Source organism: Pseudophryne corroboree, chromosome 9 (genome assembly GCF_028390025.1).
Source record: "Pseudophryne corroboree isolate aPseCor3 chromosome 9, aPseCor3.hap2, whole genome shotgun sequence".
NCBI classification, from domain to species: Eukaryota; Metazoa; Chordata; class Amphibia; order Anura; family Myobatrachidae; genus Pseudophryne; species Pseudophryne corroboree.
Window position 1 is genome coordinate 111,265,143 of NC_086452.1, and position 23,554 is coordinate 111,288,696.

The 23,554-nt window shown below is 46.9% G+C and overlaps 1 protein-coding gene across 1 annotated transcript in view; it reads right to left on the reverse strand.

Moving 5' to 3' along the window:
* LAMC1 (laminin subunit gamma 1) overlaps positions 1-23,554 on the reverse strand; it is a 198,625-nt gene that overhangs the window by 8,589 nt on the left and 166,482 nt on the right. Inside the window, exons 21-25 of the mRNA XM_063939765.1 lie at positions 21,791-21,928; positions 21,537-21,681; positions 20,844-20,993; positions 18,916-19,030; positions 18,552-18,751 (exon numbers count right to left, since the gene is read on the reverse strand). Coding sequence (XP_063795835.1) covers positions 18,552-18,751; positions 18,916-19,030; positions 20,844-20,993; positions 21,537-21,681; positions 21,791-21,928 — 748 coding nt within the window. The remainder of the gene's footprint in view (positions 1-18,551; positions 18,752-18,915; positions 19,031-20,843; positions 20,994-21,536; positions 21,682-21,790; positions 21,929-23,554) is intronic.

Here is a 23,554-nt window from a genome sequence, read left to right on the forward strand (position 1 = left end):
TGTCCACCCTAGGAGGTGTTTCCCAGCGCTCCCTAACCTCTGGCGGGAAAGGGTATAAAGCCAATAACTTCTTTGAAATTAGCAGTTTTTTATCGGGGCACCCCACGCTTCATCACACACGTCATTTAATTCTTCTGATTCGGTAAAAACTACTGGTAGTTTTTTCACACCCCACATAATACCCTGTTTAGTGGTACCTGTAGTATCAGCTAAATGTAACATCTCCTTTATTGCCAAAATCATATAACGTGTGGCCCTACTGGAAAATACGGTTGATTCGTCACCTTCACCACCGGAATCAGTGCCTGTGTCTGGGTCTGTGTCGACCGACTGAGGCAAGGGGCGTTTTACAGCCCCTGACGGTGTTTGAGGCGCCTGGACAGGCACTAATTGAGTGTCCGGCCGCCTCATGTCGGCAAACGACTGCTTAAGCGAGTTGACGCTATCCCGTAATTCCACAAATAAAGGCATCCATTCTGGTGTCGACCCCCTAGGAGGTGACATCCTCATATTTGGCAATTGCTCCGCCTCCACACCAATAACGTCCTCATACATGTCGACACACACGTACCGACACACAGCAGACACACAGGGAATGCTCTATACGAAGACAGGACCCACTAGCCCTTTGGGGAGACAGAGGGAGAGTCTGCCAGCACACACCAAAAAGCGCTATATATGACAGGGATAGCCTTATGATTAAGTGCTCCCTTATAGCTGCTTTTATATTAATATATTGCCATTTATTTTGCCCCCCCTCTCTGTTATACCCTGTTTCTGTAGTGCAGTGCAGGGGAGAGACCTGGGAGCCTTCCTGACCAGCGGAGCTGTGACAGAAAATGGCGCCGTGTGCTGAGGAGATAGGCCCCGCCCCTTTTTCGGCGGGCTCGTCTCCCGCTATTTAGTACATTTAGGCAGGGGTAAATATCTCCATATAGCCTCTGGGGCTATATGTGAGGTATTTTTAGCCTTTTTAAAGGTTTTCATTTGCCTCCCAGGGCGCCCCCCCCCCCAGCGCCCTGCACCCTCAGTGACTGCCGTGTGAAGTGTGCTGAGAGGAAAATGGCGCACAGCTGCAGTGCTGTGCGCTACCTTAAGAAGACTGCAGGAGTCTTCAGCCGCCGATTCTGGACCTCTTCTTGCTTCAGCATCTGTGAGGGGGCCGGCGGCGTGGCTCCGGTGACCATCCAGGCTGTACCTGTGATCGTCCCTCTGGAGCTTCATGTCCAGTAGCCAAGAAGCCAATCCATCCTGCACGCAGGTGAGTTCACTTCTTCTCCCCTCTGTCCCTCGTTGCAGTGATCCTGTTGCCAGCAGGAATCACTGTAAAATAAAAAACCTAAGCTAAACTCTCTAAGCAGCTCTTTATGAGAGCCACCTAGAATTGCACCCTTCTCGGCCGGGCACAAAAATCTAACTGGAGTCTGGAGGAGGGTCATGGGGGGAGGAGCCAGTGCACACCACCTGACCTGTAAAAGCTTTACTTTTGTGCCCTGTCTCCTGCGGAGCCGCTATTCCCCATGGTCCTTTCAGGAACCCCAGCATCCACTTAGGACGATAGAGAAAATGTAATCTAACTTTACCAGATATTGGGGAAGGTGCTTGTTTAGTACAGGGGTAAACTAGACTGCAAGATCGTATCATAGTGAAATTAGGGAGTTGTGATATTCCCTTTATTTTCTGCTACGTCATACTTTTGGAACCCCGGGACCTGACTACATTTCCATAATGTCACCTCCACTACCTGATGCAAATTTAATGCTCAAAGCTCTGAGGAAGACTATAGGGTTAAAATGAGCTCATGAGTTCCAAATCAGGACCATGCAAAGTAGCCCCTGATGTAAGGATTATGGGGGAGATTTATCATGCCTTCTACAGAGGACAAGTGGGTTGCAATCACAATCTAGACATTTTTTAGAATGTACTATTTATTATTACCATTTATTTATATAGCACACACATATTCTGCAGCGTATTACAGATAATATATGACCATTTACACCAGTCGCTGCCCCAGTGGAGCTTGGAGTCTATGGGGTATATTCAATAAGAGTCGGATCCATTCCGACATGCAGTTGTCGGAATGGATCCGACAACTCCTATTCAATGGACGGCCAAATCAGACTGTCGGATTTGGGCATACACAGGGTCCTGTCAGCGACTGCTCTGACAGCAGCGGCCAGGGGAGCAGAGATCGGCGGCCGTGAGTGGGAGGGGCTGGCTTCGGGGGACATGCTACAGGGAGAGGGGTGCCTGCAGGCGGAGCAGAGATCGGCGGGAGGGGCTAGCTGAGGGAGGACATGTCTGCGGTGGCGTGGGAAGGCGCTGCAGGAAGAGAGGTGTCTGGCCGGGAGACGGCCAAGCACCTCTCTCCCTGCAGCGCCTCCCCACGCCGCCGCAGACATGTCCCCATGCAGCCAGCTCCCCCTGCTGGCCGTCGATCGCACTTGTCTCCTCTCTTCAATCCAACTAGTTTTCAAGTCGGATTCAGTTTGTCGGAAAGGGGGCCAAAACCTGTCGGATTTGGCCCCATTTCCGACAGAAGCACGTGGATCGGCGTCTATTCCGCCGATCGTCGTGTTTTCCGACAAGTCTGAAATTCCTGACTTGTTGGAAAAAAATCAGCCCCTATTGAATAGGTTGGAACCCCATCAACCTATTTCTGTCGGAAGCTGCCGTCTTTCTGACAAGACGGCAGATTACGACAGTTATTGAATACACCCCTATATCCCCTATCACATGTACACACACACACACAGGTTTTTTTGTTGTTGTTGGGAGCCCATCAACCTACCAGTAGGTTTTAGAATTGTGGGAGAGAAAAAAAACAGAGTACTCGGAGAAAACCCACAAAAAAGCCCAGTGAGAATATGCAAACTCCACACACTGTACGCATGACCTCAATGCCATGAGGCAGCAATGCTAACCATTACACCACCCATGCTGCTCAGATACTAAATAAATGATAGCTAGAATCTAATGGATTGCTATGGGCCACAACCACACTTGTCCTCTTTAGAAGAATGGATACATTTCTCCCACATGTGGTGTTCAGTCTAGCACCCCGCACTTAATCAGAGATCTCACATGCATGTTTCCTAATTTGGGACACCCAAATGTCTGGAACCGATTTCCATTACTTTATTGTCTAGATATGGTTTAACCCAGTGGTTCACAAACTTTTTTTTAATCATGGCGCCCTAGAGTATCAGAATTTTTCACGGCACCCCCTAGGCTAACCGTTTCTTTGAGAATTTTAGAAAACAATAAGTAATTTATGTTTCTGTGTCATCCTTAGGGTTATATGCAATTGCGGTCGAATTCCCGAAAATGTCGAAAAACGGGACATTTTCGCCAAAAAAAAATTAATTCGACAATGCAATTCAGTACTTTTCGTCAAAAAAACGGACTTTCCAAATTCGACTTTTTGAAATTCGACATTTCTGCAATGGTACAAATGCGGCAATTCGACAAAAGTATATTCAATTGAAGATTGTAAATTCGACAACAGTGCTTTTAGACCGTAAATTCGTCATTTTCAATCCGCCACACTTTGCTGGCGGAATCTAATACATTTTTTTAAAAACATGTTTTTTTTGGTGTTTTTTTTATTGGTAATAGCATATCTATTTATATTAGAAGGGATTAGGTACTTGGTTTGTCTATTTTGGAGGCACAAGTATTATTTATATATTTTTAAAAATATTATTTTTGTCATTTTTTTTTAATGGAATGGTAAAAATCTGAAAAAAAAAAATGCGTGGGGTCCCCCCTCCTAAGCATAACCAGCCTCGGGCTCTTTGAGCCGGTCCTGGTTGCCAAAATACGGGAAAAAATAAGAATTTACTCACCGGTAATTCTATTTCTCGTAGTCCGTAGTGGATGCTGGGGACTCCGTAAGGACCATGGGGAATAGACTGCTCCGCAGGAGACTGGGCACATCTAAAGAAAGATTTAGGACTATCTGGTGTGCACTGGCTCCTCCCCCTATGACCCTCCTCCAAGCCTCAGTTAGGAACTGTGCCCGGAAGAGCTGACACAATAAGGATTTTTGAATCCCGGGTAAGACTCATACCAGCCACACCAATCACACCATATAACACGTGATAGGAACCCTGGTTAACAGTATGATAACAAATGGAGCCTCTGAAGAGATGGCTCACAACAAAACCCGATTTTTGTAACAATAACTATGTACAGGTATTGCAGACAATCCGCACTTGGGATGGGCGCCCAGCATCCACTACGGACTACGAGAAATAGAATTACCGGTGAGTAAATTCTTATTTTCTCTGACGTCCTAGTAGATGCTGGGGACTCCGTAAGGACCATGGGGATTATACCAAAGCTCCCAAACGGGCGGGAGAGTGCGGATGACTCTGCAGCACCGAATGAGAGAATTCCAGGTCCTCCTCAGCCAGGGTATCAAATTTGTAGAATTTTGCAAACGTGTTTGCCCCCGACCAAGTAGCTGCTCGGCAAAGTTGTAAAGCCGAGACCTCTCGGGCAGCCGCCCAAGATGAGCCCACCTTCCGTGTGGAATGGGCTTTTACAGATTTAGGCTGCGGTAAGCCCACCGCAGAATGCGCCAGCTGAATAGTGCTACAAATCCAGCACGCAATAGACTGCTTAGAAGCAGGAGCACCCAGCTTGGTGGGTGCATACAGGATAAACAGCGAGTCAGTCTTTCTGACTCCAGCCGTCCTGGAAATATAAATTTTAAGGGCCCTGACTACGTCCAGCAACTTGGAATCCTCCAAGTCCCCAGTAGCCGCAGGCACCACAATAGGTTGGTTCAAGTGAAAAGCTGAGACCACCTTTGGGAGAAACTGAGGACGAGTCCTCAATTCTGCCCTATCCATATGGAAAATCAGATAAGGGCTTTTACAAGACAAAGCCGCCAATTCTGAAACCCTCCTGGCCGACGCCAGGGCCAGCAGCATGACCACTTTCCACGTGAGATATTTTAAATCTACAGTCTTAAGTGGTTCGAACCAATGTGATTTCAGGAATGCCAAAACCACATTGAGATCCCAAGGTGCCACTGGGGGCACAAAAGGAGGCTGAATATGCAGTACTCCTTTGACAAAAGTCTGAACTTCAGGCAGTGAAGCCAGTTCTTTTTGGAAGAAAAATCGACAGAGCCGAAATCTGGACCTTTATGGACCCCAATTTGAGGCCCAACGTCACCCCTGCTTGCAGGAAATGCAGGAATCGACCCAATTGAAATTCCTCCGTCGGGGCCTTCATGGCCTCACACCAAGCAACATATTTTCGCCAAATGTGGTGATAATGTCTTGCGGTGACATCCTTCCTGGCTTTGATCAGGGTAGGGATGACTTCCTCCGGAATACCCTTTTCCTTCAGGATCCGGTGTTCAACCGCCATGCCGTCAAACGCAGGCGCGGTAAGTCTTGGGACAGACAGGGTCCCTGCTGCAGCAGGTCTTGTCTGAGCGGCAGAGGTCAAGGGTCCTCTGTAAGCATCTCTTGAAGTTCCGGGTACCAAGCTCTTCTTGGCCAATCCGGAACCACGAGTATGGTTTTCACTCCTCGCCTTCTTATTATTCTCAGTACCTTGGGTATGAGAGGTAGAGGAGGAAACACATAAACCGACTGATACACCCATGGTGTCACTAGAGCGTCCACCGCTATCGCCTGAGGGTCTCTTGACCGGGCGCAATATCTTGTCAACTTCTTGTTGAGGCGGGACGCCATCATGTCTACCTGTGGTTTTTCCCACCGGTTGACCAGCATTTGGAAGACTTCTGGATGAAGTCCCCATTCTCCCGGGTGGAGGTCGTGCCTGCTGAGGAAGTCTGCTTCCCAGTTGTCCACTCCCGGAATGAACACTGCCGTCAGTGCTAACACATGATTCTCTGCCCATCTGAGAATCCTTGTGGCTTCTGCCATCGCCATCCTGCTTCTCGTGCCGCCCTGTCTGTTTACATGGGCGACCGCCGTGATGTTGTCTGACTGGATCAGTACCGGCTGGTTTTGAAGCAGGGGTCTTGCCTGGCTTAGGGCATTGTAAATGGCCCTTAGCTCCAGGATATTTATGTGAAGAGAAATCTCCTGATCTGACCACAGTCCTTGGAAATTTCTTCCCTTTGTGACTGCCCCCCAGCCCCGAAGGCTGGCATCCGTGGTCACCAGGACCCAGTCCTGTATTCCGAATCTGCGGCCCTCTAGTAGATGAGCCCTCTGCAGCCACCACAGCAGCGACACCCTGGTTCTGGTCGATAGGGTTATCCGCTGTTGCATCTAGAGATGGGACCCGGACCATTTGTCCAACAGGTCCCACTGGAACGTCCTTGCGTGGAACCTTCCGAATGGAATTGCTTCGTACGAAGCTACCATTTTTCCCAGGACTCGTGTGCATTGATGTACCGACACTTTTCCTGGTTTTAGGATGTCTCTGACCAGAGATGACAATTCCTCGGCTTTTTCCAGTGGAAGAAACACTTTTTTCTGGTCTGTGTCCAGAATCATTCCCAAGAACAGAAGACGAGTCGTCGGGACCAGCTGTGACTTTGGAATGTTTAGAATCCAGCCGTGCTGTTGTAGCACTTCCTGAGAAAGTGCCAACCCCACTATCAACTGTTCTTTGGACCTCGCCTTTATCAGGAGATCGTCCAAGTACGGGATAATTAAAACTCCCTTCTTGCGAAGGAGTATCATCATTTCGGCCATTACCTTGGTAAAGACCCTCGGTGCCGTGGATAACCCAAACGGCAGCGTCTGGAACTGATAGTGACAGTCCTGTACCACAAATCTGAGGTACTCCTGGTGCGGAGGGTAAATGGGGACATGCAGGTACGCATCCTTGATGTCCAGGGATACCATGTAATCCCCCTCCTCCAGGCTCGCAATAACCGCCCTGAGCGATTCCATCTTGAACTTGAACCTTTTGATATAAGTGTTCAAGGCTTTTAAATTTAAGATGGGTCTCACCGAACCGTCCGGTTTCGGTACCACAAACATTGTGGAGTAGTAACCTTTTCCTTGCTGAAGGAGGGGTACCTTGACAATCACTTTCTGTGAATACAGTTTTTGAATAGCCACCAACACTGCCTCCCTGGCAGAGGGAGTTGCCGGCAAGGCAGATTTTAGGAAACGGCGGGGGGGAGACGTCTCGGATTCCAGCCTGTACCCCTGAGATACCACTTGAAGGACCCAGGGATCCACCTGTGAGAGAGCCCACTGTGTGCTGAAAAACCTGAGACGTGCCCCCACCATTCCCGATTCCGCCTGAACAGCCCCAGCGTCATGCTGTGGACTTACCGGACGCAGAGGAGGACTTCTGCTCCTGGGAACTAGCTGTGTGCTGCAGCCTTTCCCCCCTTCCTCTGCCCCTCGGCAGAAAGGATGAGCCTCTAGCCCGCTTATTTTTCTGGGACCGAAAGGACTGTACCTGATAATACGGTGCTTTCTTTTGCTGTGGGGTAGCCTGTGGCAAAAAAGTCGATTTCCCAGCAGTAGCTGTGGAAACGAGGTCTGAAAGATCGTCCCCAAAAAGTTCCACCCCTTTATAGGGTAAAACTTCCATGTGCCGCTTGGAGTCGGCATCACCTGACCATTGCCTAGTCCATAACCCCCGTCTGGCGGCAATGGACATAGCGCTTATTTTTGATGCCAGCCGGCAAATATCCCTCTGTGCATCACGCATGTATAAGACCGCGTCTTTTATATGGTCAATCGTTAGCAAAAATAGGATTTTGGTACTTACCAGGTAAATCCTTTTCTTTGAATCCATAGGGGGCACTGGAGTACTCTTGGGATATGGACGGCTTCCACAGGAAGTAGGCACTGAATAAATTAATTTTGAAACTACACCTCCCCTCCATATCCCTGAGTACCTCAGTGTTTTTTTACGGAGCCGAACAGGAGCGATAGAGAGGTTGACAGTGTAGAATTACATAGAACATAACGGACAACAATAAAGTTGACACAACATTACTGACAACTAAACAGTTGACACCATAACTTGTTAATCTGAACCAGTCGGTGAAAGTGTGTTACCATAAGATCTACTGAACCTACCCCAAACTAGGTAAACTGCTCTGGGTGGGCGTCCAGTGCCCCCTATGGATTCAAAGAAAAGGATTTACCTGGTAAGTACCAAAATCCTATTTTCTTTTTCATCCACTAGGGGTCACTGGAGTACTCTTGGGACGTACCAAAGCTTCCCCCTTGGGCGGGAGAGCTGTTTGGCACCTGTAACACTAGGCGGCCAAAGCTAGATGCTGATGCCGCAAACGTATCAAACTTGTAGAGGCGCACAAACGTGTGCACCGAAGACCATGTAGCCGCCCGACAAAGCTGTGTCATAGAAGCTCCACGACTCGCTGACCATGATGTTCCCACAGCACGTGTGGAATGAGCTGTCACCGATGTAGGCGGCTGCAACCCAGCATGAAGGTAAGCCTGACGTATGGTCACTTTAATCCAACTGGATAAGGTCTGCCTAGAAGCTGGCCAACCCATCTTGGCAGCATCATAGAGAGCAAACAACGTATCCGTCTTACGAACGGTCGACGTTCGGGATACATAAATGCGTAATGCGCGTACCACATCCAACCTACCAGAGTCTCCTGTTAACACGGGAACTACTATTGGTTGATTGATGTGAAAAGATGACACTACCTTTGGTAGAAAAGCGGAATTCGTCCGGAATTCCGCCCTGTCATCATGAAACACTAAATACGGTGGTTTGCACGACAAAGCACCCAAATCTGAAACATGCCTTGCTGACGCTAAGGCTAAAAGAAAAATTATTTTCCCAAGTGAGAAATGTAATATCAACTTGTTGTAAGGGTTCATAATAAAAAGACTAAGAAATCTAAAAACCAGATTCAAGTCTTATGGCGCAGTAGGAAGAGTGAATGGAGGCTGAACTCTGAGGACACCCTGCATAAAAGGTGTGAACCGACGGCAATAGGGCCAATCTACTATGAAAATAAATGGACGACGCCGATATCTGCACTTTTAGTGTGGATAAACTCAGACCTCTATCTAACCCCATCTGTAGAAATAACAAAAGACGGGATAACTTCAAAGATGATGTCGGAAACTTCAGAGCTTCACACCAACCTACATAGGCACGCCAAATTCTGTAATAATGAGCTGCCGTAACCGGCTTCCTAGCTCGTAACATGGTTGGAATAACCGATTCTGGAATGCCCTCTCTTCTTAAGAGGGCTGTCTCAACAGCCACCTCGTCAAACGCGGTCGTGCTAAATCGGGTAAAAGGAATGGACCCTGCTGTAACAGGTCCGAACGTAGTGGGAGCGGCCAAAGACCGATTGCGAGTAGACCGCGGAGATCCGAGAACCAAGTTCTCCGGAGGCCAAAGAGGCGTCACTAGTATAACTGTGACGAACTCTCCGTTTTAGCCACAGAGGGAGCAGCGGAAACGGTGGAAATAGATACACGAGACTGTATGGCCACGCGATTGTGAGAGCATCCACCGCCACTGCCTTTGGATCTCTCGTTCTGGACACGCCCTGGGGCGTTTGATGATTGTGGCGAGATGCCATCAGGTCCACCTGCGGGTAACTCCACTTCTGGACCAGCATGTGAAATACCTCTGGATTTAATGCCCATTCTCCTGGATAAAAATTCAGACGGCTGAGATAATCCGCCTCCCAGTTGTCCACTCCCGGAATGACTACTGCCGACAATATCATTTGGTGATACTCGGCCCAATAGAGGATTCAAGCTACAGATGTGACTACTTACACCCTTGCTTTTTTTTTTTTTTTTTTACAAATTTGGCACAACATGCAAAACACAGCTAAGCTGTTTTTCATGAGAAGCGAGTGGATGAATTTTAAAATTTTTGTTTGCTATAAAAGAATATGTATAAAGCAACATATTAAGGAAGCAAATTAAGAAAAAAAAAGAAACACAAGGCATGACTAAATCTGAGTATATAGCATGCAAAACTGTGCCATACATGACGGGATATAGCAAAGCTGTATGTGGACACATCTGTACTTCCCGCATTGCCATACGGCTTTTCGTGCCTCCTTGTTTGTTGATGTATGCGACCGCCGTCGCATTGTCTGACTGCACCTGAACAGCCTGAGCCTGCAGCCTGTGCACTGCTTGTCATAGCGCATTGTACATTGCCCGGGGTTCCAGGACATTTATAGACAGCAATCTTTCGTGATCCGCCCAGAGACCCTGGAGCTGATCATTTTGAACCACAGCTCCACAACCTCTGAGACTTGCGTCCGCCGTGAGAATTATCCAATTCCAGGCACCGAACCTTTTCCCTGCGGTTAGATTCTTTACTCTGAGCCACCAGAGTAGAGACTCTCTGGCCCTTGGAGACAACCTCACTCTGCGGTAAATCTGCAGATGCGAGCCCGACCACTGTGCGAACACATCCAATTGAAAAGGACGTGAGTGAAGTCCTCCGAACTGAAGCGCTTCGAAAGCCGCCACCATTGTGTCTAATAGGCGAATGCACAAAAGAACCGAGACTGTGCGTGGCTTGAGCACTAATTGTACCAGATGACGAATGACCTGTACTTTCTGTTCGGGTATGTAAATTCTTTGATTTACCGTATTGAGAATCATACCTAGGAATTGAAGTCGTTGAGACGGAATCATTCAGAAATTCGCGTAGACAATGGCAGGAAATCAGATTTCCCCCCCCACTTGGTCTGCGATCTATCTCGTTTGGAATCCGACTCCGCCTGTTAGGAACGTAGCCAAAGTGGACGTTATGCGCTACTAGCGAAGCTAGAAACGCAAGAACCAACTGCCAACGTCCAAAGAAGCTGTAGGCAGCAAGAAGTGTAAGGTGGTCTTTATTTAGGGCAAACCTGAACTGGAATGCCCTGCCACTACAGCCTTGTTACCTCAAGCCCTTACCAAAGCAGGGCGAAACAACAGCCCTACTGCTGTGTAGGGTACACTCCGATATGTAGTAAAACACCCAATAATTGTAATTGTCTTTCATTGGAAATCACTCAGCCTTCGCTGAGAACCTGACGTACTGGCCTGGCGGCAAATCGACCACAACAATCTAACTGAAAACAGTAAAAGAAAATAAAAAAAAAAAAATTTTTTTTTCTTTTTCTTTTTTTTTTTCTCAGGCAGTACATGCTCCCGCATTCCCCCAAAAGAGGACCAGTAAGGGTCTGTCTGTGCAGTTTTTATGCAGAGCACTAACCACTATACGATCACGACAACTTAAACGAGCCAGGTAGGAGACGAACCTACAATCTTGTTATCTATAGTCAGATGCGTTATACATTGCGCCACTGGCCCAGATTCGTATTTGTCCGCCACTCTGTGTGACCGACTTTGCAGCGAAGCTGCTTGTTTGACTATGCATTAGACTTAGTGATCATGTACTCAACCAGTAAGTACACCACGGAAGTAACGTGTGAATTAACCTGCATTACCGTGCATGTGGTTACCAGCAATAGTGAATCTTCCTGTAGAGTCATGCTGTACAAAAAACAATTAATAAATTAAACTCCTAACAACACCCCGCTCCTCCAGAGTCTAAGTGTTGTAGGGCAGCAACTTCCGGGAAAGAACCAGGAAGTAACATTAAAAGAAAAAGGTGTCCAACCATGTCTTTTTTTTTTTTTCTTTTATGTTTTTTTTTTTTTTTTTTTTAACACCTGTTAAACCAGGATCTGAACCAGTGTCCATGCAAACACAATGTTCACTGTGGCCAGAAAGCTTAACCACTTGGCTACAGAGCCACCTGTAAAAACAATAAGCAAAGCTGCTGCAGGTGAGGCCTGAACTCACCATGTTTGATGTGCTCAACAGATACTGTTTAATAAGCACTGTGTGCTGACCAATTAGTCTTGCTTACTGCAAAATAGATTTTTAATGTCAGCATATTTTATATATATATATATATATATATATATATATATATATATATATATCTACACATACATACAACAATGTATATTCACACATACTCAGACCTTAATATATTATATATATATTCCATATATGCATACATACACATATATATTATATACCTATACAAATATCCAGATATATCCTGATACAGAGGTATAATACATTTATTTAGAAGTCTGAAACTAAATGTGACCTCACACAGGCTTAAAACCTGAGATGACTGCTGCTTAACCACAGCTTAGTTAATGGGCCCTCTCTAGTGGCCGGCGCCGGGAGCGCGCTCTTGGGAGCAGCCTATGGAGAGCTATCCTGACTGTAAAACCTATGGTAGGTTTATATTGATAGTGTAAGCCCCAACTGAGCTATTTTTTTTTTTGTATTTTTTTTTTTTTTTTTTTGAACTAGCATGTATTGGTATGCAATCTAGTTGGATCACCAGTTTCCCCCAGATGGCAAAACACTATGCAACCCTGCTTAGCTTCCAAGCTCAGATGAATTTGGGCGTATCCAGAGTAGTGAGGCTGTAGATTAAAAATACCTACAGCACCTTGTACTCCCAGGTGGCTAATCAGGCCCAACACTGCTTAGCTTCCAAAATCAGATGAGATTGGGCGTATCCAGTGTGGTGTGGCCAAGTGAATTAAGCCAAAGCTGCTGCAGGCTTTGCAGTGCTCCACAAATACTGTTTTATAAGCACCATGTGCTGACCAATTGATATAACATATCTTACTTTATAACAGTGAACAAAGCCAGTATTTGGCTGCCACAGCCATGATTCAGATTTGCAGTCTCTAGGATCATTATAAACAGTTTATGAAATAAATAATTAGTAAGTGTATACCCATGTTTTAGACATGGCAGGGAAACTGCTTATTAGTAATTGCAGGTGTCTCACTAATGCAGACAGACAATACAAAAAAAAAAAAAACAACAAAACCCAAAGACAGACAACTTGCATGACTTAGTAAATAGCACTAAGGTGTCTCTATAAATATATATCTGGCCAAGTGCAGTGCACGCCAGCAATATGCCTGATCCCAAATTCCCCTTAACACCCCTGCGCCTTCAATGGGGGAGAGATGTAACACAGGAAATTCTAGAAATACAACAGGAAAACAACAGGAAGCATGGTTAATATGTCCCCATGCTCACAGTATAACACAAAGTGCCGACTTATAATTATGTAGGCAGATTTAATAAACATCTTATGTTGCCCTGTTTTAACAAAGACTTCATAGCCTCTTGTAATACATATGCAGCGCTGCTGTATTCCCTTTATCAATAAGAGTTGAATCATGATCTTTTATCCAGTGACCCTGACATTTCTGTGTGCAGGGAACATCACTGTGGCAGCAAAGTTACTCATGGAGCGGCCTATGCATAAAACCATGTGGCTGACGCAGCTCAGAGCGGCGGGGGACCACACACACACACACACAGTATCCCATACAGTGGGGCGGCAGCGTGAGCTGACCGCCCCGTTCAACATACCTGGACCCTGTGGTGAGGGCTATGACGGGCCTTCTCTGTAAGTTCCGTCCAGCCTTTACTGCAGGTTTTAGTCATGCACGTGGTAGTGAGGGAGCTCTTTTTAGAGAGGTCCGACACCCACAGCTGCTAAAGCAGCCTTCACTATCCCGGACCCACGCCTATTGGAAGGGGGGAAGGGATGTGGTAAATCGTTGAAAAAAGAAAAACTTAGAAAAAAATTCCATGAAATGTGGACCTCTGTGGCAGCAAAGCCACAAGCCTACTAACTGTGTCGAGCACAGAAAAAACACTGAGGTACTCAGGGATATGGAGGGGAGGTGTAGTTTCAAAATTAATTTATTCAGTGCCTACTTCCTGTGGAAGCCGTCCATATCCCAAGAGTACTCCAGTGACCCCTAGTGGATGAAAAAGAAATATTGTCCCTATCCATGGTATCAATGTTTTCCGACAGGGAGTCTGACCACGCAGCAGCAGCACTGCACATCCAAGCTGATGCAATAGCGGGTCTCAATATAATGCCAGTGTGTGTGTATATAGCTTTTAGGGTACTTTCCTGCTTTCTATCAGCAGGTTCTTTTAGGGCGGCCGTATCCGGAGACGGTAGTGCCACCTTCTTTGATAAGCGTGTCAGCGCTTTATCTACCCTAGGGGGTGTTTCCCAGCGTGACCTATCCGCTGGCGGGAAAGGGTACGCAGCCATTAACCGTTTAGAAATGATCAATTTCTTATCTGGGGAAGTCCACGCTTCCTCACACACCTCATTTAATTCGTCCGATGCAGGAAAAACTACTGGTAGTTTTTTCTCACCAAACATAATACCCTTTTTTGTGGTACCTGGGGTATCATCAGAAATGTGTAATACATTTTTCATAGCCTCAATCATATAACGGGTGGATCTATTGGAGGGTACACTCGTCTCATCATCGTCGACACTGGAGTCGGTATCCGTGTCGACATCTGTATCTGTCATCTGAGGTAGCGGGCGTTTTATAGCCCCTGATGACATTTGAGACGCTTGGACAGGCACAAGCTGAGTAGCCGGCTGTCCTATGTCGTCAAACCTTTTATGTAAGGAGCTGACACTGTCACGTAATTCCTTCCATAAGTCCATCCACACTGGTGTCGACCCCGCAGGGGGTGACATCACATTCACAGGCATTTGCTCCGCCTCCACATCATTATCCTCATCATACATGTCGACACAGCAGTACAGACACACAGCAGACACACAGGGAATGCTCTTACAGAGGACAGGACCCCACAAAGCCCTTTGGGGAGACAGAGGGAGAGTATGCCAGCACACACCAGGGCGCTATATAACACAGGGATATCACTATACAGAGTGTTTTCCCCTATAGCTGCCTATAATATATATACTGCGCCTAAATTGTGCCCCCCCTCTCTTTTTTACCCTTTCTGTAGTGCAGGACTGCAGGGGAGAGCCAGGGAGCTTCCTTCCAGCGAAGCTGTGAGGAAATAATGGCGCCAGTGTGCTGAGGGAGTTGGCTCCGCCCCTTTTTCGGCGGGCTTTCTCCCGCTATTTTATCATTTCTGGCAGGGGTTAATATACACCTATATAGCCTCTGGGGCTATATATGGTGTTAGTTTTGCCAGCCAAGGTGTTATTTATTGCTGCTCAGGGCGCCCACCCCCAGCGCCCATCAGTGACCGCAGTGTGTGGTGTGCATGAGGAGAAGAAGTCTTCAGCCGCCGATTTTCCTGACCACCTTCTTGTTTCTGGCTCTGTAAGGGGGACGGCGGCGCGGCTCCGGGAACGGACGACGAGGTCGGGTCCTGTGTTCGATCCCTCTGGAGCTAATGGTGTCCAGTAGCCTAAGAAGCCCAAGCTACCACCACTTAGGTAGGTTCGCTTCTTCTCCCCTTAGTCCCTCGTTGCAGTGAGCCTGTTGCCAGCAGGTCTCACTGAAAATAAAAAAAACTAAACTATACTTTCTTCTAGGAGCTCAGGAGAGCCCCTAGTGTGCATCCAGCTCAGCCGGGCACAGAAATCTAACAGAGGCTTGGAGGAGGGTCATAGGGGGAGGAGCCAGTGCACACCAGATAGTCCTAAATCTTTCTTTAGATGTGCCCAGTCTCCTGCGGAGCAGTCTATTCCCCATGGTCCTTACGGAGTCCCAGCATCCACTAGGACGTCAGAGAAAAATGACAGGGGATCCCCCGTATTTTTTGTACCAGCACCGGGCTCCACTAGCTGGACAGATAATGCCAGCGCCCTGCGGCCGTGGCATTAAATATTCAACTAGTCACCCCTGGCCGGGGTACCCTGGAGGAGTGGGGACCCCTTCAATCAAGGGGTCCCCCCCCCCAGCCACCCAAGGGTGAAGCCCGAGGCTGTCCCCCCCATCCAAGGGCTGCGGATGGGGGGCTGATAGCCTTGAGTAAAATGTAAGAATATTGTTTTTTGCAGAAGAACGACAAGTCCCAGCAAGCCTCCCCCGCAAGCCGGTACTTGGAGAACCACAAGTACCAGCATGCGGGGGGAAAACGGGCCCGCTGGTACCTGTAGTTCTACTGCAAAAAAAAATACCCAAATAAAAACAGGACAGACACCGTGAAAGTATAACTTTATTACATACATGCTGACACACATACTTACCTATGTTGACACGCCGACTCTGGCCTCGTCTCCAATGTCGACGTCCGGGGTACCTGAAAATAAAATTATACTCACCTGATCTAGTGTCCTGGTCTTTTATTATAATCCACGTACTTGGCAAAAAAACAAACCGCATTAACCCGAACCACACGGACTGAAAGGGGTCCCATGTTTACACATGGGACCCCTTTCCCCGAATGCAGAGACCCCCCGTGACTCCTGTCACAGAAAGGTCCCTTCAGCCAATCAGGAAGCGCCACTTCGTGGCACTCTCCTGATTGGCTGTATGCGCGTCTGAGCTGGCAGACAGCGCATCGCACAGCTCCCTCCATTAGTTTCAATGGTGGGAACTTTGCGGTCAGCGGTGGGGTTACCCGTGGTCAGCCGCTGACCGCGGGTGACCTCACCGCTGACCGCAAAGTTCCCACCTTGGCCCTTGGATTGGGGGGGGGGGGGGGAGACGACACACAGCCTCGGGCTTCACCCCCTGGCCCTTGGGTGGCTGGGGGGGGGGACCCCTTGATTGAAGGGGTCTCCACTCCTCCAGGGTACCCCGGCCAGGGGTGACTAGTTGGGTATTTAATGCCACGGCCGCAGGGCGCTGTATAAAAGTGACCCCCGGCTGCGGCATTATCTGTCCAGCTAGTGGAGCCCGGTGCTGGTACAAAAAATACGTGGGACCCCTACTCTTTTTGTCCCCCGTATTTTTTGCACAAGGACCAGAGCCCGGTGCTGGTTGTTAAAATACGGGGGATCCCCTGTCATTTTTTTCCCCGTATTTTGGCAACCAGGACCGGCTCAAAGAGCCCGAGGCTGGTTATGCTTAGGAGGGGGGACCCCACGCAATTTTTTTTTTGGTTTTTCCCCGTTTTTTTAAACATTTTTAAAAATCTAATCAAAATCCGTCAAATCGGCCGTTTTTCGACAGCGGGACTGTCGAATCCGTTTTTTATTGAATATGTAGAATTCCGGCACCCACCTGCCGGAATTAGACGGTCGAACTGTGTCGAATTAAAAAACGGGCGAAAAATTGCCGCAATTCGCCGGCAATTGCATATACCCCTTAGTTTCTTAAGTGTTGTGCAGGACAATATTTGCTTCTGTTTGTCCTCATATTGTATAATTGGCGGCCACAAGCACTGGTTTTGTCTATTACTTTGACCAAAAATAGTTTGAATTGGTCTTGGACCACAAATCCAAGGCACCACGGCTACTGTCCTGAAGCACCCCAGGGTGCCTAGGCACACAGTTTGGGAACCACTGGTTTAACCAATAAGTTATTAACACATTTTTTTATAATAAATTATGGGCCAGATTTACTAAGATTTAAAAACTGATAAATTGCACAATGATAAAGTACCAGCCAATCAGCTCCTGTCATCCTGTAACATGGCACTTAGGAGCTGATTGGCTGGTACTTTATCACCGTGAAATTTATTACTTTTCAAGGCTTAGTACATCTCCACACTAACTGCTCAGATCCAGAATCCATATGGTTTGCTACATTCTGACCGTTAAGAATGACTGCCTCAATTTTGCAATGCTTATCAATCTTCTCTCTAATTTAGGCTTTTGATGCTGCAAACTCAACGTCTCAAACCTGGCTAATGTTTTCCCTTTTTTGTTGAGATTTTGTCTTCAAGCATGCAATTACATAAGTGCTGTCTTTTAGCTTTGAACATAACAGATGCAGCTCCTAAGCTGATAATGACTAGATGGAAGAGCCTGACATTTCTGAGAAATACTAAATATAACAGATGTGTGCAGAGTCAGGAGACCTTCACTTTCATCCTGGGGAACACGCAAGCAGAAGGCTACAATGTGGAGACTAGACAACTTACTAACCCGTCCATGTGTTCCTTTCTGAGTATTTTGTATCTGATCCACCTTAAAGAATGCAAGATATAACGAGTGGAACCAATTTCGGAGGTACATTTACTAAAAGGTTCTAAAAATGAAAAGTGGTGGGTTGCCCAAAACAACCAATCCGATTCAAGCTATCATTTCTCTGTTTCATCCTAGAATCTTACTGGCTGCTATGCCACCACTTTTCTTTTTTAGAAACTTTAGTAAAATCTATCCCTTGGTCTTTTGGCATTTGCTTTGCACGATTGCTTAACAGTTTTTAAAACGGCTTTAAAATTTCAAAACATTACATTTATTGCCTTGTAAATGTTCCACATCATTTGCTAAAATACTTTCAGTGCGTCTTATCCGGGATGTAGTTGGAATCCCGGCGGTCGGAGTACCGACGGTCAAAATATCCCGACCGCGCCACCACAGCTATTCCCACTCCTGGGTGTTCACGAAACACATGGAGCGGCAATAGAACCTGTGGTGAGCGAAGCAAGCCTGCAGCGTGGCGAGCCTGCAAGGGGCTTCGTTCCGCTCGCCCCCCTGCCAGCGGTCGGGATTCCAGTTTTATCCATGTCTTTATATTTACAGTCAGTTGGGGAGAGTTTTTCTGGTTTCTACAGCAGGTATGCCACACGACACACACTAGTAGAGGACCACTTGTCACACGTGCAGTACCCACTGCCTACCTTCTGGACGGTATTTGCAATTTGCTCTGCTTCCTCGGCTTTGCTCTTAGCCCCTTTGGCGTCAGCATTGGCATTGCCCAGGGCGCTTTCAGCTTGGCGAGTCTTATTGTTGGCTTCAGCAATGGTTTGGGCGATGATGGGGATCTTCCGCAAGGCAGCTTCAGCTGCAGTTTTATTATCATTCACTCGCTTGTCAAAATCTGAAGGAGAGAGATAAGGTAATGGTTTACAGCATGTTGGCTCTGACCTTTCTATAACCAGGGTAGGGAGGGCAGAGGTCGCATAACCAGATTACCCAGTTCAGGAATGTTCTGCTGCTATCCCACCAACCAGCCAAATAGATGCACAGGTTCTGCAATATTACCTCTCAGGTTGTTCAGTATGTCATTGGCCTCCTGCAGTGTGGTACGACCCTTCTTGGCAGCCTCCTCCGCTTGGGCTTTTGCAGCATCTGCCCGGGCCAGCAGCTGGTCCGCCGTCTAGATAGAGAATACAGAGGCAAATAAACCTTCACGTCAGCTTAAAACAAATAAACTGATAGCAATAACAGGCTGTGGTGTGTGTTGATGGAAGGGAACTAGCTTTGCAGTGTAGTCGTTTGCATATTTGCAATTCCAGAAAAATTTGAGAAAAGAATTTCAGGGGACATTTGCTAACACGCATCTGGTCTCTAAATATAAAAAAATGACAATGTGCCCAACACAATATAGAATGATTAGAGCTGCTTCTTCAAATACTTTAGTCACCCTCCAAAAAAAACAAAAACCTATGCAAGCTATTTCTCACAATATTGTTACTGTAGGTAGCCATCATAATGTACAATTAAGTATTTTTAACTGTTCAAATGATTTGACTGGTAATCTATTGCACATAAAGCAATCACAATTCCAGCATCTCCTTGCAAACATCCGCCGGTATTCAGAGCTGAAGGCATCTATGCGAATGCGCTGTGCCCATCACTTTATTTATTATTTATTACCAGTTATTTATATAGCGCACACATATTCCGCAGCGTTTTACAGAGAATATTTGGCCATTCACATCAGTCCCTGCCCCAGTGGAGCTTACAATCTATAATCCCTACCACATGTACACGCACACACAGTCACGCTAGGGTTAATTTTGTTCGGAGCCAATTAACCTACCAGTATATTTTTGGGATTGTGGGACGAAACCGGAGTACCCGAAGGAAACCCACGCAAGTACGGGGAGAATATACAAACTCCACACAGTTAGTGCCATGGTGGGTATTAAACCCATGACCTCAGCGCTGTGAGGCAGTAATGCTAACCATTACACCATCCGTACTGCCCTAAACTTCACTTGTGACCACAGCCATCAGCACCAGCTTTAGCCTTAGATCTGACAGATCCCAGCATCAGGATAGGATGCAACTCTGTGTACAAGCCCACGGCAAATTTGTCCTGTGTGTGAATGTTTCTCTACTGTCCCGCTGCCACCAACTATCACCAGCAGTAAGCGAGATACCACTGGAGGCTGGAGTGTTTCTTTTCTCTTTATCTTGAACTAAAATCCCATAATCCAATACTGTAGGGGCAGAGACAATGGGTTATATTCCATCTCATGGAACCACGGCTCTATCAAAAGTGTCTGCTATCCTAGGATGCCTTTTATTCCTCTACAGACGATGGGATGCACCAAACGTCACAAGACAAGAGAGTTACCACAGTAGTAACAGCCACCTGGAGGACTTTCATGCCAAAGGCAGCCTCATCTGAAGACATAAACAGCCACCTTGTAGAACTTGGAAAACGGAAGTTCTGATGAATAAAAGGCCGCACCACAGAACATCAAAGACCTGTGCTTCACCAACCAATGAGGGCCAGAGGCAGAAAACAAACATTTTAGGCTGGAATACCTGATAACTGTTTTATGGGCTTGAACAACAAGCATTTGTGCAATGATTGGTTGATGTGGGACAACCTTTGGTTGAAACACAGACATGGTTTAAATGAACACTTTGTCCATGTGCAGAAACTTGTAAGACACACTGTTGGCAGAACTGCAACAGCACATTTAGGTGAAGTTTTACTAAAGCTTCTAAAACAGACAAATGGAGGTGTTGCCTATAGCAACCTATCAATTCTGTTATTTTGTTAGGCTACAAATGATAACTAGAACTTAATTGGCTGCTATGAGCAACATCACCACTTCATTTTTAGAAGTGTTCGTAAATCTACCCCTTAGGATGTAAAAGCTTCTTACATTGTAGATTCGGAGTGTATGTGGCTGGAACAGGATGCCCCAGTGAGATATGGGGAACGGACCCACCTGCTGTTCACTCTTGCCTTTGTCAAGCAAACGTTTGACCTCCATCTCCCGACCTCTCATGTCCTCACGCAGGTCATCATAGTCTCGCAGCTTTCTGTCTATCAGCAGATCCAACTCTTCTGCCTCCTTCTGGATCTTTCCAGCCTCATTCTGGGGGAAAGGGTAGAACATTTATACTGTGTGTCAGTGTTGGGCTATGTTACCATACCCCCCCACATCGCTACTGAGGGTATGTTCCACTGCTAATGCAAAGTAATTCCCTTTTTGCACACTGCTATTGAATGACTCTACGTTTATTTTTGCTCATTTACATCTGTGTTTGAAACCACAGCAGTCATCGCTGCAAGCACAAATAATAATCTGCCACTCTGTACTGGGTCTGATAAACATATGTAAAGCTTGCTGTGTGTCACATGCTTACCTGTACCAGTGTTGTTACACATTAACAGTCTATTGCTGCACATTTCCATAGTACTACGCAGTGAAATCACTGATCCATTAATTCTACTCTGAGCATTCATTCAGCAGTTATAAAAGGGAAAAACACTCTTTATAAATTCCCACAGAAGCAAACGATCCCTGTCGGAGACTGATCATTAACTTCATTATTACAAATCATTTGTACTTCTGACCTCTCCTTACTGTACCCACCACCTAAGCTTCAGGCAATAACAGCCTCAGACCTCCCCTTACCTGTAAAGCTGTGGTGTCTATTTTAGGAGCATTGGTGAGATTGGCATAGATCTGGAGCGCCCGGTTTCCTGCCTCCTCGGCCTCTGCGTGCACCTTGCTGGCCTGCTTCTCCAGCTCCCGGGACAGTTCCTTCGCCTGGTTATACCTTATGAAAACAGCACAGATTTTTAATTTTTATGCATTGACCTCTGAGCTCTGAAGAACGCTGCAGAAGGCTTCAATCCTTTATGGACGTAAGTGTCTTAGTCACTTACTTCTTATTCAGTTCTTCTATATCGGAGGCTGTCTGGTTCTCTGCAGCCAGAGTCTTTAGTAACAGGCGGTAGGCTTCATTTGCCGTGTCATTTGCATCCTTGGCGGCCTTCTCAATATCACGAGCTTCCTGTGTATGTCTGCAGACAAAACCAGCTGGATTAACAGGAGACTTGACATTTCTGTACCACAGTCACAGATTCTGACATTATATAAAACATAGAATTTGAAAGCAGATAAGAACCACTTGGCCCATAAAGGCTTCACCTTTATGGCAACCTGAACCTGTAACACCATAAAATGTAAATAGGTACAGTTAAATATATATATTTATATGGGGATAAAAATGTAGCTGGCTGAAGGGAAGACAATGGTTGTGGGATCCCTCATAGAGAGAAAACAACAGTGAACTCCGTACAGCAGTAATTTTAATTAATAAAGCATTCCCCTCATGGAGGGGGGTTGGAGCTGGACACTCAACAGATTGAGGACACTGAATTCCCCAGCGCCACGAGCAGCGGCACAAGCAGGGACAAGAAAAGGACGGACGCGGGGCCGGGCGGTTACAACGGTCGAGGGAGAGCTGCGTAGTGAGCGGGTGACGGCGAAGAAGAGAGGCGGCTGTGAGTCCCCGGCTCCGGTGACGGACATAAAAGAGAAGACGCACCTGTGATCTCCCAGCTCCGGTGAACGACACACGCAGGAGGAGCAGGAGGTTTGCCGAGACTCCGGCGACAGCAGCGGGAGGCGGATCGGCCCTTCTGGTAAGCAGAGAGGGGTGGCGCTTCCCTGCACATAGAGAGACAGCAGCGGAGGTGAGGCCTTCAGGAGTGTCAGTAGGAGGCGGGCCTGACCAGCGCCTATAGCAACAGGTGGGCGGAATACACTGCAAGTCGGCCCCAGGGGAGGTGTTATCAGCCGGAGTGACAGGAGGAGGCGCAGCTAAAAAGCAGCTCCAGGATAAGGTACAGCCTATTGCATTATAACAGCTGAAGTAAGGAGGACAATAGTCGAACAGCCATCCACCTTATAGAATTTACTCCAGCCACAGAACAGTATGTACTTCTGTTATGTCAGAGACTGCAGTATTATTCTAATAGATCTGCCTGAGTATTAAAGAGCACTACAATACCCCTTGTTATCATAACATCCTATACCGGTTTCTCACTAAACCGACTTTGATCATTTTGGGCAGTGTATGGAGGAAAAATACCTGTAATCACATCCCTCCAATTAATGGTAGAAGAGAATAGCTGTAGAATCATAGCCTCTCATCTACCGTTGTCACATATACCGGAGAGTAATTAGCCTGCATCCGCCTCCACCATAGAGCATATTGATGTTGGGCTAAAAGTCAGTAGAAGCCGCCAATCAGCCAAATACTATCAGCCCTCAATTGAAGGACAATATTTAGCACAGAGTATTGGAGATATAGGCTAGACACCATCAGCTGGCAGAGAGTGGAGGAACTTGCTACATGCCCCTGTATTAAGGTCCGAAGAGACTGCACCAAGTTCAGAATGATACCCATTTTATGAAATCTTAATTTTCCAACTCAGAGGGTGCTAAGATAAAATATCACATAGCTACTCTAGTTTGGTCTGTGAAGATCAGAGGACGAGAAAGTCAGGCAACCAGAGCTGCACTAACAAACCCGGGTTTGCACCATTCAAGAGCTCAATAGTGCACCAGCTATTTCCTAGGAATAGGATACAGTGTTCATTAGGAGACAACACTTATAAGTCACCGCTTCACTAGACAATAGT